This window comes from Drosophila subpulchrella, unplaced genomic scaffold (assembly GCF_014743375.2).
Source record: "Drosophila subpulchrella strain 33 F10 #4 breed RU33 unplaced genomic scaffold, RU_Dsub_v1.1 Primary Assembly Seq15, whole genome shotgun sequence".
Classification (NCBI taxonomy): domain Eukaryota; kingdom Metazoa; phylum Arthropoda; class Insecta; order Diptera; family Drosophilidae; genus Drosophila; species Drosophila subpulchrella.
In genome coordinates this window covers 1,653,599-1,669,941 of record NW_023665489.1, presented here as the reverse complement: position 1 = coordinate 1,669,941, position 16,343 = coordinate 1,653,599, and the positions used below count along the sequence as shown (strand labels likewise).

Sequence of the window (16,343 nt, the reverse complement as noted above, 5' to 3'; positions counted from 1 at the left end):
AATGTGCTCTCCGGACTTCTCGATGATGCGCTGCATCATTGGACTTCAGACCCTGCGCCAGATTGGGCAGATCGGTGGGGTTCTTGGGCTCCGCAGCTCCACAGGGGACAGGAAAAGCTTCTTGACCTGAAATCAAATGAGAAGATAATACGAAATTAGTAATGTCAAATATTTTATTCTTCATTGTTTAATGTGTATAGAATGCACTATAAAAGTTTCAAATATTCTATAATTGTATATAATTATTTGGTACTTGTTTGAATTTATGAATGACAAATATGGAGATATGTAAATCACAAATTACATTGACAATTATTTACTTTCCCTGCCGTTTCGAGTACGGTTCGCGTCCCTGTAACTGCTGTAGTTCCATGAGTAAACCTCCGCATTGCAAGTTCACAACCTTGATCTGCTCTGAGGGACAGCTTGGAAAACTAGAGGCGCTTCAGTTCCCCCTTCAGGGCCGACGGACTGCTGCACTTTTTGTGGCCAAGGCAAGATGTTTTACGGGTGAATTCGGAGCTCTTACAATCGGCTATCTCTATCTCAGTTGAAACCTGCTGCTGTGTGCCCGCTTGGGCTTGCTGATGGGAGCTGGCCTGGTATTCGCGGGAGAAGCATTGATGAGGGCTCTGGAATAGTGTAGCGCTGAAGATAGATGTCTCCGAAACGGTGAGGTTGTTACTGTGCAGAGATAGCTCGAAGAACTTGAGGCGCTTCAGTGATACACCCTTCCATGCGTGGTGTCCGTTGAGGAACTTGCCTTTTCATTTGCTGGGCGTTCCGGACTCTTCTAAAAACAAATAAGTTGGTTATTAGATCTATTTCGTAATGGTTATTCACATTTGCTTTCCAAGTAAAGGGCACCACTCCTTTTTGTAGGCTTCTCGACCACCGGTTGTCAGACTCCCAGGAGCCACGTCCGCATTACCGACTCCTTTTGGGCGAACTTGCTCAGCCCGCAATCAAAGTCCTTCGTCAGGGTCTCCTCGTCAAAGAAGTACTACATCAATAAACAAAGCTACTTAGCGTGTAATAATTATTTGAAAATAACAAAATATCTTAGTGCAAATTGATTTTAAAAATGGTCTTACCTCGATCATGAAGGTACTTGTGCAAGGGCACATTTGGTAGCAGTATACTCATGACGTCTCCTCGTTCAGCAGCTTGCTACTGTAAGTCGGCGCGCCACATAAACTCCAGCACCATGTAGACCGAGTCCGGTTTGTCCCCGATGTTGTGCAGGCAAACCAACCAATGAAAATTAAAATAAGATTTAGAAGTTTTCAATATTTATATTTTGTAGATTGTATTAGAGAAATTATACAGTGAGCTGCTCTGATAATTTTTCTAAATCGATACATTTTAACTCTTCACACGTTTCCGCACCACCATTGAGGTAGAGTGATTGGCGCACTTTTTTAACGTGGTGTCCCCATTAGGCATAGTCCACGAGCTCTTAAAGCTATTTCAAATGCTCTGGAGCGGATGATCGATAGTGGTATCAAAGAAATGTCAAGTCGACATTAAGCTAGGGAAACGTTTCTTAACCGCATCATATGTGGATGGTGGCATCAACACAAATGGAGGAAGGCGTGTCTCAACCAAGTCAAAGGCGGAAATGATCATACTCAGATTCACAACGAAGTCATAAGACGCTCGACAGTGCCATCGAAACTAGCTATTCAGACGAATCAGAAGATAAGGTAAAGCCTGTGACAAACACGATTGCTTTGGAGCGCACAGAAAGACTATGTCGACTCAACATTGCCCGCGTGCTCAGCATCGCACCACGTTCTTCATAGCGATGGTACCGTAATGGGTATATTGAGGGTAGTTTTCAGAAGAACAACACTATTGAGGATGACGAGGGGTCTAGGGCGGAGAAGATTATAAGAGAAATGTCTATTATTGATACGTCCATAAAAGTCGATCAGTCTAAGGTTGGTGGGCTCATGTCCGCTCCGCTCTCGCCTGTTAAGAAGGCAAAGAAAGGCAAAACAAGCCCCCTAGATGTTTCTGGGGTCACCACAAATGGTGAATCTCCCGCCAAGCGCAAAAAGCAAGTCAAATCCGAGGTCACATCCTCCATTTTTGATGTGTCTCAAATGGAAGAAATAAACCACAATGTGAAGCCGCACAAAAAGGCCCGGCTGGAGACCGTTGGCGACTCCACTACCGACGAGTCCGCACTCAGCTGCGACCAGTGCGGGAAGTCTGTCGGCTTGCGCCAACGTCCGGACTCGCACATTCAGAAGAAGCACATCTCCCAGTTGAAGTGCCCAAAGTGCCAGGACGTCTTCATCAAAGTGCTACACTATGTGAGCCACTTTTGGGATTGTTTAACCGACAAGGGATTTCCTTGCGGCGTGGACAAGTGCACGAAGGTCTTCAAGTTCTTTTAAAGCTGAGATCGTCATCAAGACTTTAGGCATGATACAGTTTCGTCATTTGCACACTGGAATGTACATCAAGGAAAAAGTTATGGAGATCATAAACGACTACGGAATAACCCTAGACCAAGTCTTCAGGTAAAATCTTAATTGTAAAATATGTCTTAAATGACTGTTATTGAAAACCTAAAACCATAAGCACAGCATTACATCGGATAATGGAAAAAACATGATAAGAGCCATTCAAATTGTGGAAGGAAACAACTTTAAGCTGGCGGACACAAATTAATATTTATTAGCACGTTCGTTTCACTCGACTGTCCACACAAGAATGCCTCTCGTATCGATTGCTTAAAAACTATCAATTCGTCTGTCTTACTAGAGTTATCGGTAATAATGTGACCATCCGATGAGCCTACTACAAATCTGCCATCCTGCATATTGGATCTTCTTATCCTGATGTACTTAGGACTAAAGTTAAATCTAATTACAATATTCTTATGTTTCTTTACATGTTATATTGAACCTCTGCATTACAATGATTTCCTTTTACCTATACACGGTCTTATATTTTGAGCACTCCAAACACACTTGTATGGATTTCGAGAGACTTGGAAGCCTTCAACATTCTTCAACAAGAACCTGTCGTTGCGAGGTACCTTTGCTATAATGTATGGGCCTTTATTCATGGTATCAACTTTCTTGCAACTCCCGCTGTGCTGTCAAAATTTTTCACCTTTTTCTTTGCTTTGTCAAAATAAGTCTTATTGTATGCCTTTTAAACTTTCTGTAACAATTGTATCCTGTATATCTTCCAATCCTCCTCTAAGCTCATCTACAATCTCACCCTTCTGTTGTACACCAAATCTTCTTAATACGTATGTGTACAGTGTTATTAAGTGTACACTCTACTTGCTCAATTACCGTGTCCGTTTTCAGGTTTCGTAAGTTTTGCAATCACAGCACCAATGCATCTATTTATTCGTTCGACCTGCCCATTTGCTGTGGGGATCCAGTAGCTATTTTTAAGTGTTTTACGTTTTTTTTCGACAGGAATTGTTCGAATTCATTAGAGGTAAATCAACTCCCTCTATCTGAAACAATTGATTTTGGTGTGCTTTAAGCCCTGAAGTAGTCGCTTAATGCTTTCAAAACTTATTTTGTATTTGTTGTTTTAGTTGTGTACAATCCTACAAATTTAGTAAGCCCATCTACAATGAGAAAGATGTGTTTAGCTACTGGTCCATAATGATCTATATGCAATAGTTGAAATGGCTTATCCCCCTTCGGAATACTATTTAGGAAAGCTTGTAGTATATTTGGGTCCTTTGATTGGCAGATTAACAAATTATCTTCAAAACTATTAGCCTAAACAATCATCACGTGACACCTACTTAGGGCGCCAACATGCTGCATTTTTTTCCCGATCGGCGAACCAATTCGTAATCCTTATTTTGAAGTTCGAGTGCCCTAGCTCGACCCTATTTAATGTAAGAGTCAAAGAGTTGCAGTTTGTTATTACCTTACAATGCTTTCTTTGAAGGTATATTCGAAATCTGTGAAGAGCGTATATAATAGCCAACGTTTCTAACTCAAAGCTGTGGTATTTAGCCTCCATATCTGTCGTTCGCTTTGAGAAATAGAACACAGGATGAAGTTTTCCATCTCCTTTCTTTTGTATTAATACCGCACCGAAACCTAAAGAGCTTGCATCGCAATGCAACTCGATATCATCTTTATGATCATAAGTAGCTAAGACCGGAGCTTCTGTTAGCTTTTTCTTAAGGTTCAGAAAACAGTTCAACTCTCTCTCCTGAAATGAAAATTCTTTGTCTTTCCTTACCATGTCATAAAGTGGCTTGGCTTAACTAGAAAAGTCGTTTATGGATCGTCTGAAATCACTGTGGACGGCAGTACACGTAGTGGCGAAGCGCGCAAGAGAGCGTGCGAAGAAAACTACTTTATATAGTCGCTGAATTGAAAATCTGCAATTATGGTCCGTTCGCAACGAATGATACACCAATCAAAAGGTATTGCAAAAACTAAGAAGATTGCGTACGAAGACTTTCAAAATATAGATTTGTTTGGAAGAAAAAGAGGTAAAAGTGTAAAAGTAAAAATTTAGAAAATTGGAGCTGTTGGATACGGTGGGGATAAAAGCCCCCGGCTGTTTAGCTAGTTTTGTTCTTACTGAGAATACGCGTCGAATGACATCCCATTTGTTGAAATCCGATGCTCCGTTCAAAAGTAATTCAAAAAACAAGATTTTCTTCTTCTTCCCGAAATGAAAATGTTTGTCCCTTTGTTTGTGGGTTTGTATGCATCCCATCTTAGTTTTAGGGTTTTGGAAACCCTATGGGTGTATAAAGTAGCTTGAAATAGAAAACGTTTGTTCTACGACTTTTGGAAAAACCCGCTAGTTTAGCGGAAAATCAAAAAAAAAGTCAGATTTAAAATGCTTATAGTATGTAAACAACCAATGCTACAGAAGCTTTATATTTCTGAAAAGATAATTTAATTGGCTAAATACTCTTCATACAGTAAAATTGTCTGAATATAATAGATTTAGAGTTATGATAAAAAGTTATTTTTTAAAACCACTTTTTGACTATTTTCTCAAAATTGAGTCGAACGATTTCTTTTTAAATTTTAAATCATATAGCCCTTGAGATTCCTCAACTTTTGATATATAACACTTTTTGCCCTAAAAATTAGCGTTTGGCAGATATTAAGCGATAAAAAGTGCACTCGTTTCAGCTCCGTATACGAATTATTTCATTCTTATTGGAAAAAAAAAACCAATTTGATGAAAAATATTCTTATTAGATTTTTTCAAACGGAAAATCTGTTATGGTTTTAGGGTCCTTTACTTGCATTTGTACTACCACTTTGGAAAAACCCGCTAGTTCGGCGGGAAATGTAAGAAACGACAGATTTCTCTTGAAATCTGAAACAATACAGCCCTTGAGATTCCAAACTTGTGCTATTAAAATAGGTAATTGAAGCGATAAGACTTGTTATTAAAAAGTTTAATATTCATATTAGATGTTTCATTCTTATTAGAATGTGAATGTAAACAACCCATACCTTATTTGAATAAAGTTAAGCCGAAGTGGAACGTGAAAGTTTATTAAAGTCTTAATACATTTTTTAGAATTATATATTTATTTACTTAAAACTAATGGAAGTAAAACTTTTCTACGCTACAGTGCGTAATTTAAGTTGGCGTTCAGCTAAGATTAGGGGTCGAATCTGTGTGTTTGGTTTTTCAATAGCCAAGCCATATGGGGACGACTCCTAGTCATGGTATTGGGGTACTTAAACTCTTGTGCAAAAAAAAAATTTTGATATCAAACAAAAACACCTCTTAACGAGGTAAAAAGTAGCGGCGAACGCGCCTTTAACAAAAATGTCTGATATCAACAAATGTGACGAAAAATTATATTACATTCGATAAAATAAATAAACTATATTAAATTTATGTATTCTATTCTATTTCTAGCTTGTCCAAACGGTCATCTTTTAAAGGTAAGGGATAGTTTTCTTTTATTAGAACTTTGTTTAGCTTCCTAAAGTCTATGCATAATCTAAGATCTTCAGTTTTTTTCTTTACTAATACAATTGGTGAAGTGAATTCCGAGTCGCTATTTCGTATTATTCCTTTTTCCAGGTATTCGTCTAACAATTTTTGGAGCTGTTCCTTTTTCACTATATGATAGTCGCCTAGGTGAACAGCTGAATGGCTTAGATTTTTCTATGTTAATTTTCATTTCACATCTGGTAAATGGTATTTCTGGTCTTTTTGCAGTAATATATAATTCCCTAAACATCTTGTCAAACCTTGATTTGGTCTCATAGCTGATATTCTTACCGTAGCTATAAACCGGGAATTTATCATCAACTACCATGATGTTTAACATATCTTCCTCAAATCTTTCTTGTAAAACGCTCTTTGACAGGCTTTCAATCTGTTTTCCTAACAGATGCTGCTTACATTTCTATTTAGCCAACAGTCGCTTCCTAACAGTCTCTATTCCTACCAGTTGTGCTTAAACGGTTGCTTCCCCTAACAGTTGATCCTTAACAGTTTCTTCCTCTAACAGTTGTTCGTTAACAGTCTCATCTCCTAGCAGATGTTCCTTAACAGTCGCATCTTTTGTAGTATTTCTTTGGCAATCTGTAATGCAATCATTTGCTAATTCCGATGTTGCAAGAGGTTGACCCATCGTCTCATAGTCTTCAAGTTGTCAGTATTATTATTAAAATAACTATCTTCATGGGTGTCTAGATTAATGCTCAATCCACATATTTCCATGAAATCTCTTCCCAAAATTGCATCATGGACTCATCAGCGACGATTATCAAATCAAAATAAATCTTTATTTCTTTTTTTATGACAAATCACAACGTTTTTCCAATAACATTGAGTTGGCTCTTATTTATCCTTTGCGAAATGCCCCTTGGAGTTGCAGTTCCTGCAGCGTAGTTCGTTGTAGGCAGAGCCCTCCATTAATGGCTTCTTTGCCGAGTTGCATTCAGACGGCTTCGGGAGGCAGATATTGGCGAAGGCTTGCTGCATCTGCTCCGGGTTGGCGAATCGTTGGATGAGGGCTTCCTCCCTGAAGGTGTTTGACGGCACTCCTTCAATAATATGCTCCAAAAGATCTTCTGCGTCCAAGTTTATGGGATGGGCTAACATCATTTTGTCCTCAAAGTACATGTTCCAGCATCCTGGTGGGGTTTGCGTGAAACCAACGGTGAGCTTTTCCGTGTACTTTAGTAATAAGCAACATCCTTAGGCAGTCGTCAGTCAATCCATATAGCTGACCAATGTTCTTCAGGTGCTCCACCCAATTGCGAGCACACATGTTTTCGTCGAAGCAAATAGCTGCTTCTTTAGCGAAAGACAACGAAGCTGCTGATGCAGCCCGGATAGTGGGTGAGTCGGCACTGCCAGTTGCAATGTTATTGTTTGGGGCTGCGAAAACTGCCGGAGTGCTGCTGTTGCCAACCGATACATTGCCTTGTAGGGCTGGAGAAACGTTCAGGCTAGCAGGGTTGTTAACCGATACGCTGTTGCTTGAAGTCGGTGAAACGACCAGACTGACAGGGTTGCCAACCGATGTGTTCTCGTGCGACAGAATGTTTGCACCGCCGGAGTTGCCACCACCATTTTCAACAGCTTGTTGTTGTTGCTGTTGTGCGGCGCCACGTGTCTGCGTTTGCTGCGTTTGCAATGCGCACTAACCTCCGTCTGCAGCTGCCGAATGATAGCGAGAAGCTCATGTTGCTGAAGAGCATTCTCGGAAGACATTTTCTTTATTGCGGTGGCATGAAGTTCATGGTCGGAGACGTCGTCTTGATCTTCTCCAAAATCCTTGTTGGCATCAAGACTTTTCCCAGAATCGTTGTTGGCGTCAAGACTTTTCCCAGAATCGTCGTTGGCGTCCTCCTCCGTTGCGTCTTTACGAGGTGCCTGACCACGCACTTCGGGTGAAACCCGAGCGAGACGAGCCATCAATTCGGATTTAAGGCCTTGTGTTGGCAATCCCAACACGGAAAGACATTTCTTTAGCTGAACCACTGAATATCCGTTGAACTTTATATTGTCCATGGTGTAGGTTTGAACCACTTCTGAATTTGTGGAAGGAAACAACTTTAAGTTGGTGGACACAAAAAAATATTTATTAGCACGTTCGTTTCACTCGACTTTTCACAAAAGAATGCCTCTCGTATCGATTGCTTAAAAACTATCAATACGCCTCTCTTACCAGAGTTATCGGTAATAATGTGACCATCCGATGAGCTTACTACAAAATTTTAAATGATGATTCGGGGACTCTTTTTGACGATGACACACACGATGGCAACTTTGGCGTCTTAGTCTGTGCCTTTGGCTCCTTTGGCTTTGGATCGGCTTCCAACTCCTTCGACTTTCCCTTGTTATCCTTTCCTTTGGTCTTGGCCTCGGCCTCGCTTATGCGGGCACGCTGTTGGCCGTGCTCCTTCAGCGTGGGTTCCTTCATGTGATTGGGGAACCTTGTGGGGAACTCGCACTCAGCGCATTGGAAGTTGTTAGTATTGATCGTGAGGTAGCCAACCTCGGCATCCTCCTCTTAATCGCTCTCGGTCTCAAATTCCTTTTCCATGGCATCATCGCCGTTGCCAAAGAGATTTAGGAAAGCCTTTTTGGAGGACGACACATCCAATTTATAATTCGCTCTTTCAGTGAACGGTCGTGTTTTTGTCCGGAACAGCCGTAGAAGTACAGATCTGCTTGTGGCGTTTGACTCGCAGCTCACTAGCCGTATGCTATCTGAGCCCGATTCTCCTAAGCGTAAAAAGATCGCGGTGGATAGACAACCCACGGTAGCCGCTAGTGAAACTCTCTCTGGCAATCTGGGGTCTGCAGCACAGCAGTCGATCTCAGCTGCCGCACAAATGGTACTGAGGTCGAAAGCCAAAAAAGATTCGGTTTTCGAATGCAAAAGACGCGAGATTGTGCCGCATGAGACGCCAGAAAAATCTGTTGTAAATAATACAACAATGATTTCAACGCCGCATGTTGACTTAACGTCCGGAGTACCGACTGAAACTGGTAGTGCAGCCATAAATGATGTAGTACCAAAACCTGCCACATGCGTGGTACCTAAAACAGTCACCTGTGTACCGCAGCGGAAACAAGTTTTTGTTTCTCGGCTGAATCCTGACCTTTCATCCCTGGACATTACGGCCTATATCCGTAACAAGGTTCAGATTGATGATCTAAAGGTTGAACGATTTAACTTTTCATATGCTAGGGAAGTATCATCATTTAAGATCGGTGTTTCCTGTGCTCATTTTGCACATAGTTGCAAAAGCCAATTTTTGGCCTGTAGGCATTTTTGTTAAAGAGTACGAAGCTAAAAAAAAGAAAATCTATCTCAAACAAGGAAGAACGCTATAGTCGAGTAACTCAACTATCAGATACCCGTTACTCAGCTAAAAGGACCAACGAAAAATGGAGATATGCAGCAAAGCGAGGTTGAAATGCGCCACCTACCGGCGGTAGACAGATTTAAGCGTTGTGGGCGCTAGAGTGGGCGTGACAAAGTTTTTTTTGGATCAATCGATAGGTATTGACAAGACCAATACATTTCAGTTAAAATTTTTTATCTAGCATGAATATTGTGGGCGCCACAGGCTTGGGCGGTTTGTGGGCGTAAGAGTGGGCGTGGCATATTCGCGTGACAAACTTGCGCTGCGCTCAAGCCTACGGAATCTAAATCTGAAATCCCATTTCTCTATTTTTGATATTTTCCGAGATATCTGCGTTCATATTTACGATTTTTTGAAGTTTGTGGGCGGTTTGTGGGCGTTCAAGTGGGCGAGGCAAACTTTTTTTTGGGTCAATCGATAGGTATTGATGAGAAAAATACATTTCAGTTAAAATTTTTATTCTAGCATGAAAACTGTAGGAGCCTTCGTTTTGGGCGGTTTGTGGGCGTTAGAGTGGGCGTGGCACTCTGCTGAAACAAACTTGCGCTGCGTAAGAAGCTCAGGAATCTGCACGCCTAATCTCAATAGCCTAGCTCTTATAGTTTCCGAGATCTCAGCGTTCATCCGGACGGACAGACAGACGGACAGACGGACAGACGGACATGGCTAGATCGACTCGGCTAGTGATCCTGATCAAGAATATATATACTTTATGGGGTCGGAAACGCTTCCTTCTGCCTGTTACATACTTTCCGACGAATCTAGTATACCCTTTTACTCTACGAGTAACGGGTATAAAAACTAGATTATTTTCTTCATCTTTCCTTTCAGAATACAAGAGGCTTACAAAGTAAGTTGACCAAATTGTATACTTATAGTTTTTCCTTGTCTTCCCATGTTACTGTGTTTACAGAAACCTGGTTAAAACCGGAAATTCTTAGTTCTGAAGTTTTTCCAAGTAAGTACACCACTTACAGGCTTGATCGTCCGTCCCGACGTGGAGGTGGAGTTTTAATTGCAGTTGACTCAGAATTAACGTCTGAAGAAATAACGTCCGAAGAAATATAAGACATTGAATTTCTGTGTATAAAACTATCCCTTCCGGGTATTTCTATATACATAAGATGTTCATATATTCCGCCATCATCTGAATTCCCAATTCATGCGAATCATCTGTCCGCTATCCAGTTTATTTCAAATAAACTATCAGATAGGGATCAGTTTATAGTTTTAGGTGACTTTAATATACCTAGGGCGACATGGTCCACCGTCGAAACTTCAAATATATTGTTACCTTCAACGCAGCATGATTTTTTTGACGGCTTGCTTGATATTTCATTGTCTCAAGTAAATCACGTTTTAAATTTATTAGGACGATTACTCGATCTATGCTTTGTTCCCAGACACGGGTACAAAACTGCATGAACTATCTGAAAAGTCAGCTAAACGCATCCCCTGCTTTCGTAGAGCAAGCCTTGCATTTATTAATAGCCTTATAGCTTGCTCGGATTGGTCGAATCTGTACTTATGTGCTAATATACAGGGTGGCTGATGAAAGCCGCTACCAAAAAAAAATTAAATAACTTTTTTTCTATTTAATGAATCTGATTAATTTTTTTTTATTTTGCAGATTGACTTTTACATTTAACAAAAATGGATAACTGGGACACTGAAACAAGAATTTGGATTGTCCGCCGCTATCACGCACTGGAGTCCGTAGTTTCGGTTCAAAGAGAGTAGGGGAGAGTGGGGATAGGTGAACCACGGGGATAGATGAACCACTACAAATATTTCACCTTCTGTCATGATTTTGTGCGCCATCTATATGTGTGTTGCTTACTTAGTCGATATCCTAACCTCACACGCACGCACAGTCGCGTCAAACGATTGTTGTCGTTTTTATCGCTAATCGAAGTTTGTATTCGCCGTTTGCAGCTTCAATTGTGACCTAACGTTTTCTTGGAAAAATTTTATCGTGCTTCGCCAGTGGCATTGAACTTCATAAAATTGTATTTTATCGTAAGTAGACGCAAATTATGATATTTCCACGGATAGCTCACGCAGTTTAAGTATATCATGTTTTCTTCAAATCACTTCTAATTGGCTAATGACTTGTGGGGATAAATGAACCAGTACTTGCCAGGAAAATCGCCAGAGGACTTACGAGGGTACCCAAAGGCTAAACCACGAAAACAGACGACTCGGGGAAGAAAACGAGGAAGGAGTATCATTGCTACAGACTCACCGCAGAAAAATTGATCGCGGAAAAACACAATCAAACAAGAAAGAACGCTATAGTCGAGTGCCTCGACTATCAGATACCCGTTACTCAGCTAAAGGGACCAAAGGGAAATGGGCGTTAGGGTGGGCGTGGAAAATTTTTTTTTTTGTCAATCGATAGGTATTGACGAGACCGATACAGTTCAGTTAAAATTTTGTATCTAGCATGAAAATTGTGGGCGCCACAGGCTTGGGCGGTTTGTGGGCGTTAGAGTGGGCGTGGCATATTCGCGTATCAAAATTGAGCTGCGTACAAAGGTTCGGAATCTAAATCTGAAATCCTGATTCTATATCTTTGATAGTTTCCGAGATATCCACGTTCATATTTACGATTTTTTGAAGTTTGGGGGCGGTTTGTGGGCGATAAAGTGGGCGTGGCAAACTTTTTTTTAAGTCAATCGATAGGTATTGATGAGAACAATACATTTCAGTTAAAATTTTTATTCTAGCATCAAAACTGTAGGAGCAACAGTTTTGGGCGGTTTGTGGGCGTAAAAGTGGGCGTGGCACTCTACTGAAACAAACTTGCGCTGCGTAAGAAGCTCAGGAATCTGCACGCCAAATCTCAATAGACTAGCTCTCATAGTTTCCAAGATCTCAGCGTTCATCCGGACAGACAGACGGACAGACGGACAGACGGACAGACGGACAGACGGACAGACGGACATGGCTAGATCGACTCGGCTAGTGATCCTGATCAAGAATATATATACTTTATGGGGTCGGAAACGCTTCCTTCTGCCTGTTACATACTTTCCGACGAATCTAGTATACCCTGTTACTCTACGAGTAACGGGTATAAAAACTCAAGAAAACCTTCGAAAAAAGAAAGAATAAAAACAAAAACAAGGAAGAACGCTATAGTCGAGTACCTCGACTATCAGATACCCGTTACTCAGCTAAAGGGACAAAAGGGAAATGGAGATATGCAAGCAGCAAAGCGAGATTTAAATGCGCCACCTACCGGAGGAAGACAGATTTAAGCATTGTGGGCGTTAGGGTAGGCGTGGCAAATTTTTTTTTGGATCAATCGATAGGCATTGACGAGACCAATACATTTCAGTTAAAATTTTTAATCTAGCATAAAAATTGTGGGCGCCACAGGCTTGGGCGGTTTGTGGGCGTTAGAGTGGGCGTGGCATATTCGCATAACAAACTTGCGCTGCGTACAAGGCTACGGAATCTAAATCTGAAATCCCAATACTCTATCTTTGATAGTTTCCGAGATATCCGCGTTCATATTTACGATTTTTTGAAGATTGTAGGCGGTTTGTGGGCGTTAAAGTGGGCGTGGCAAACTTTTTTTTGGGTCAATCGATAGGTATTGATGAGAACAATTCATTTCACTTTAAATTTTTACTCTAGCATCAAAACTGTAGAAGCCACAGTTTTGGGCGGTTTGTGGGCGTTAGAGTGGGCGTGGCACTCTACTGAAACAAACTTGCGCTGCGTAAGAAGCTCAGGAATCTGCTCGCCAAATCTCAATAGCCTAGCTCTCATAGTTTCCAAGATCTCAGCGTTCATCCGGACAGACGGACAGACGGACAGACGGACAGACGGACATGGCTAGATCGACTCGGCTAGTGATCCTGATCAAGAATATATATACTTTATGGGGTCGGAAACGCTTCCTTCTGCCTGTTACATACTTTCCGACGAATCTAGTATACCCTTTTACTCTACGAGTAACGGGTATAATAAGAATAAATAGCAATATTGTAATGTTTGATTTCATGCTGTAAAGGTGCAATGTTTATATTCGAACAGAAAGAAGGCATGCACAAAGAAATAAATTACACTTTTTTTATACAATTGTAGTTTTTGTGTTATCCTGATAGGTGGTTCAACTATCCCCATAGGGTGGTTCAGGTATCCCCACCCGTGGGGAAATTTGGAAAGCAAATAAACTTTACAAAACAAAAGATAGTATTTTTGCATAATACTTAATATTCCAAGGAATGTGGGCTCTTTTAGATTTCTATATACAGCAGACCCTTACGTCGAATTGTTCAGACATAATAATGTTAATAAAAAAAGTGGTTCACCTATCCCCACTCTCCCCTATAGGCGCACGTTTGGCGGCAATCCTCCGAGCAGATGGACCATAATGAGACTTGTAAACATAGGACTAAAGTTAAATCTAATTACAATATTCTTATGTTTCTTTACATGTTACATTGAACCTCTGCATTACAATGATTTCCCTTTACCTATCCACGGGAGAGAGACTTGGAAGCCTTCAACATTCTTCAACAAGAACCTGTCGTTGCGAGGTACCTTTGCTATAATGTATGGGCCTTTATTCTTGGTATCAACTTTCTTGCAACTCCCGCTGTGCTGTCAAAATTTTTCACCTTTTTCTTTGCTTTGTCAAAATAAGTCTTATTGTATGCCTGCGCTTGGTTTTGATTGTACATAGCCTTTACTCAAATCTCTTTTAAACTTTCTGTAACAATTGTATCCTGTATATCTTCCAATCCTCCTCTAAGCTCATCTACAACCTCACCCTTCTGTTGTACACCAAATCTCCTTAATACTTCTGTGTACAGTGTTATTAAGTGTATACTCTACTTGCTCAATTACCGTGTCCGTTTTCAGGTTTCGTAAGTTTTGCAATCACAGCACCAATGCATCTATTTATTCGTTCGACCTGCCCATTTGCTGTGGGGATCCAGTAGCTATTTTTAAGTGTTTTACGTTTCTTTTCGACAGGAATTGTTCGAATTCATTAGAGGTAAAGCAACTCCCTCTATCTGAAACAATTGATTTTGGTGTGCTTTAAGCCCTGAAGTAGTCGCTTAATGCTTTCAAAACTTATTTTGTATTTGTTGTTTTAGTTGTGTACAATCCTACAAATTTAGTAAGCCCATCTACAATGAGAAAGATGTGTTTAGCTACTGGTCCATAATGATCTATATGCAATAGTTGAAATGGCTTATCCCCCTTCGGAATACTATTTAGGAAAGCTTGTTGTATATTTGGGTCCTTTGATTGGCAGATTAACAAATTATCTTCAAAACTATTAGCCTAAACAATCATCACGTGACACCTACTTAGGGCGCCAACATGCTGCATTTTTTTCCCGATCGGCGAACCAATTCGTAATCCTTATTTTGAAGTTCGAGTGCCCTAGCTCGACCCTATTTAATGTAAGAGTCAAAGAGTTGCAGTTTGTTATTACCTTACAATGCTTTCTTTGAAGGTATATTCGAAATCTGTGAAGACCGTATATAATAGCCAACGTTTCTAACTCAAAGCTGTGGTATTTAGCCTCCATATCTGTCGTTCGCTTTGAGAAATAGAACACAGGATGAAGTTTTCCATCTCCTTTCTTTTGTATTAATACCGCACCGAAACCTAAAGAGCTTGCATCGCAATGCAACTCGATATCATCTTTATGATCATAAGTAGCTAAGACCGGAGCTTCTGTTAGCTTTTTCTTAAGGTTCAGAAAACAGTTCAACTCTCTCTCCTGAAATGAAAATTCTTTGTCTTTCCTTACCATGTCATAAAGTGGCTTGGCTTAACTAGAAAAGTCGTTTATGGATCGTCTGAAATCACTGTGGACGGCAGTACACGTAGTGGCGAAGCGCGCAAGAGAGCGTGCGAAGAAAACTACTTTATATAGTCGCTGAATTGAAAATCTGCAATTATGGTCCGTTCGCAACGAATGATACACCAATCAAAAGGTATTGCAAAAACTAAGAAGATTGCGTACGAAGACTTTCAAAATATAGATTTGTTTGGAAGAAAAAGAGGTAAAAGTGTAAAAGTAAAAATTTAGAAAATTGGAGCTGCTGGATACGGTGGGGATAAAAGCCCCCGGCTGTTTAGCTAGTTTTATTCTTACTGAGAATACGCGTCGAATGACATCCCATTTGTTGAAATCCGATGCTCCGTTCAAAAGTAATTCAAAAAACAAGATTTTCTTCTTCTTCCCGAAATGAAAATGTTTGTCCCTTTGTTTGTGGGTTTGTATGCATCCCATCTTAGTTTTAGGGTTTTGGAAACCCTATGGGTGTATAAAGTAGCTTGAAATAGAAAACGTTTGTTCTACGACTTTTGGAAAAACCCGCTAGTTTAGCGGAAAATCAAAAAAAAAGTCAGATTTAAAATGCTTATAGTATGTAAACAACCAATGCTACAGAAGCTTTATATTTCTGAAAAGATAATTTAATTGGCTAAATACTCTTCATACAGTAAAATTGTCTGAATATAATAGATTTAGAGTTATGATAAAAAGTTATTTTTTAAAACCACTTTTTGACTATTTTCTCAAAATTGAGTCGAACGATTTCTTTTTAAATTTTAAATCATATAGCCCTTGAGATTCCTCAACTTTTGATATATAACACTTTTTGCCCTAAAAATTAGCGTTTGGCAGATATTAAGCGATAAAAAGTGCAACTCGTTTCAGCTCCGTATACGAATTATTTCATTCTTATTGGAAAAAAAACCAATTTGATGAAAAATATTCTTATTAGATTTTTTCAAACGGAAAATCTGTTATGGTTTTAGAGTCCTTTACTTGCATTTGTACTACCACTTTGGAAAAACCCGCTAGTTCGGCGGGAAATGTAAGAAACGACAGATTTCTCTTGAAATCTGAAACAATACAGCCCTTGAGATTCCAAACTTGTGCTATTAAAATAGGTAATTGAAGCGATAAGACTTGTTATTAAAAAGTTTAAT

The 16,343-nt window shown here is 40.1% G+C and overlaps 1 protein-coding gene across 1 annotated transcript; it reads left to right on the top strand.

Annotated features, from left to right (window-relative positions):
* Window positions 1-1,101: 1,101 nt before the first annotated feature.
* Window positions 1,102-2,405, top strand: LOC119558922 (zinc finger protein CG2199-like). Its single transcript, XM_037872122.1, has 2 exons — window positions 1,102-1,107; window positions 1,806-2,405. The coding sequence occupies exons 1-2, from the start codon at window positions 1,102-1,104 to the stop codon at window positions 2,403-2,405; spliced, it is 606 nt and encodes a 201-aa protein (XP_037728050.1).
* Window positions 2,406-16,343: the final 13,938 nt, after the last annotated feature.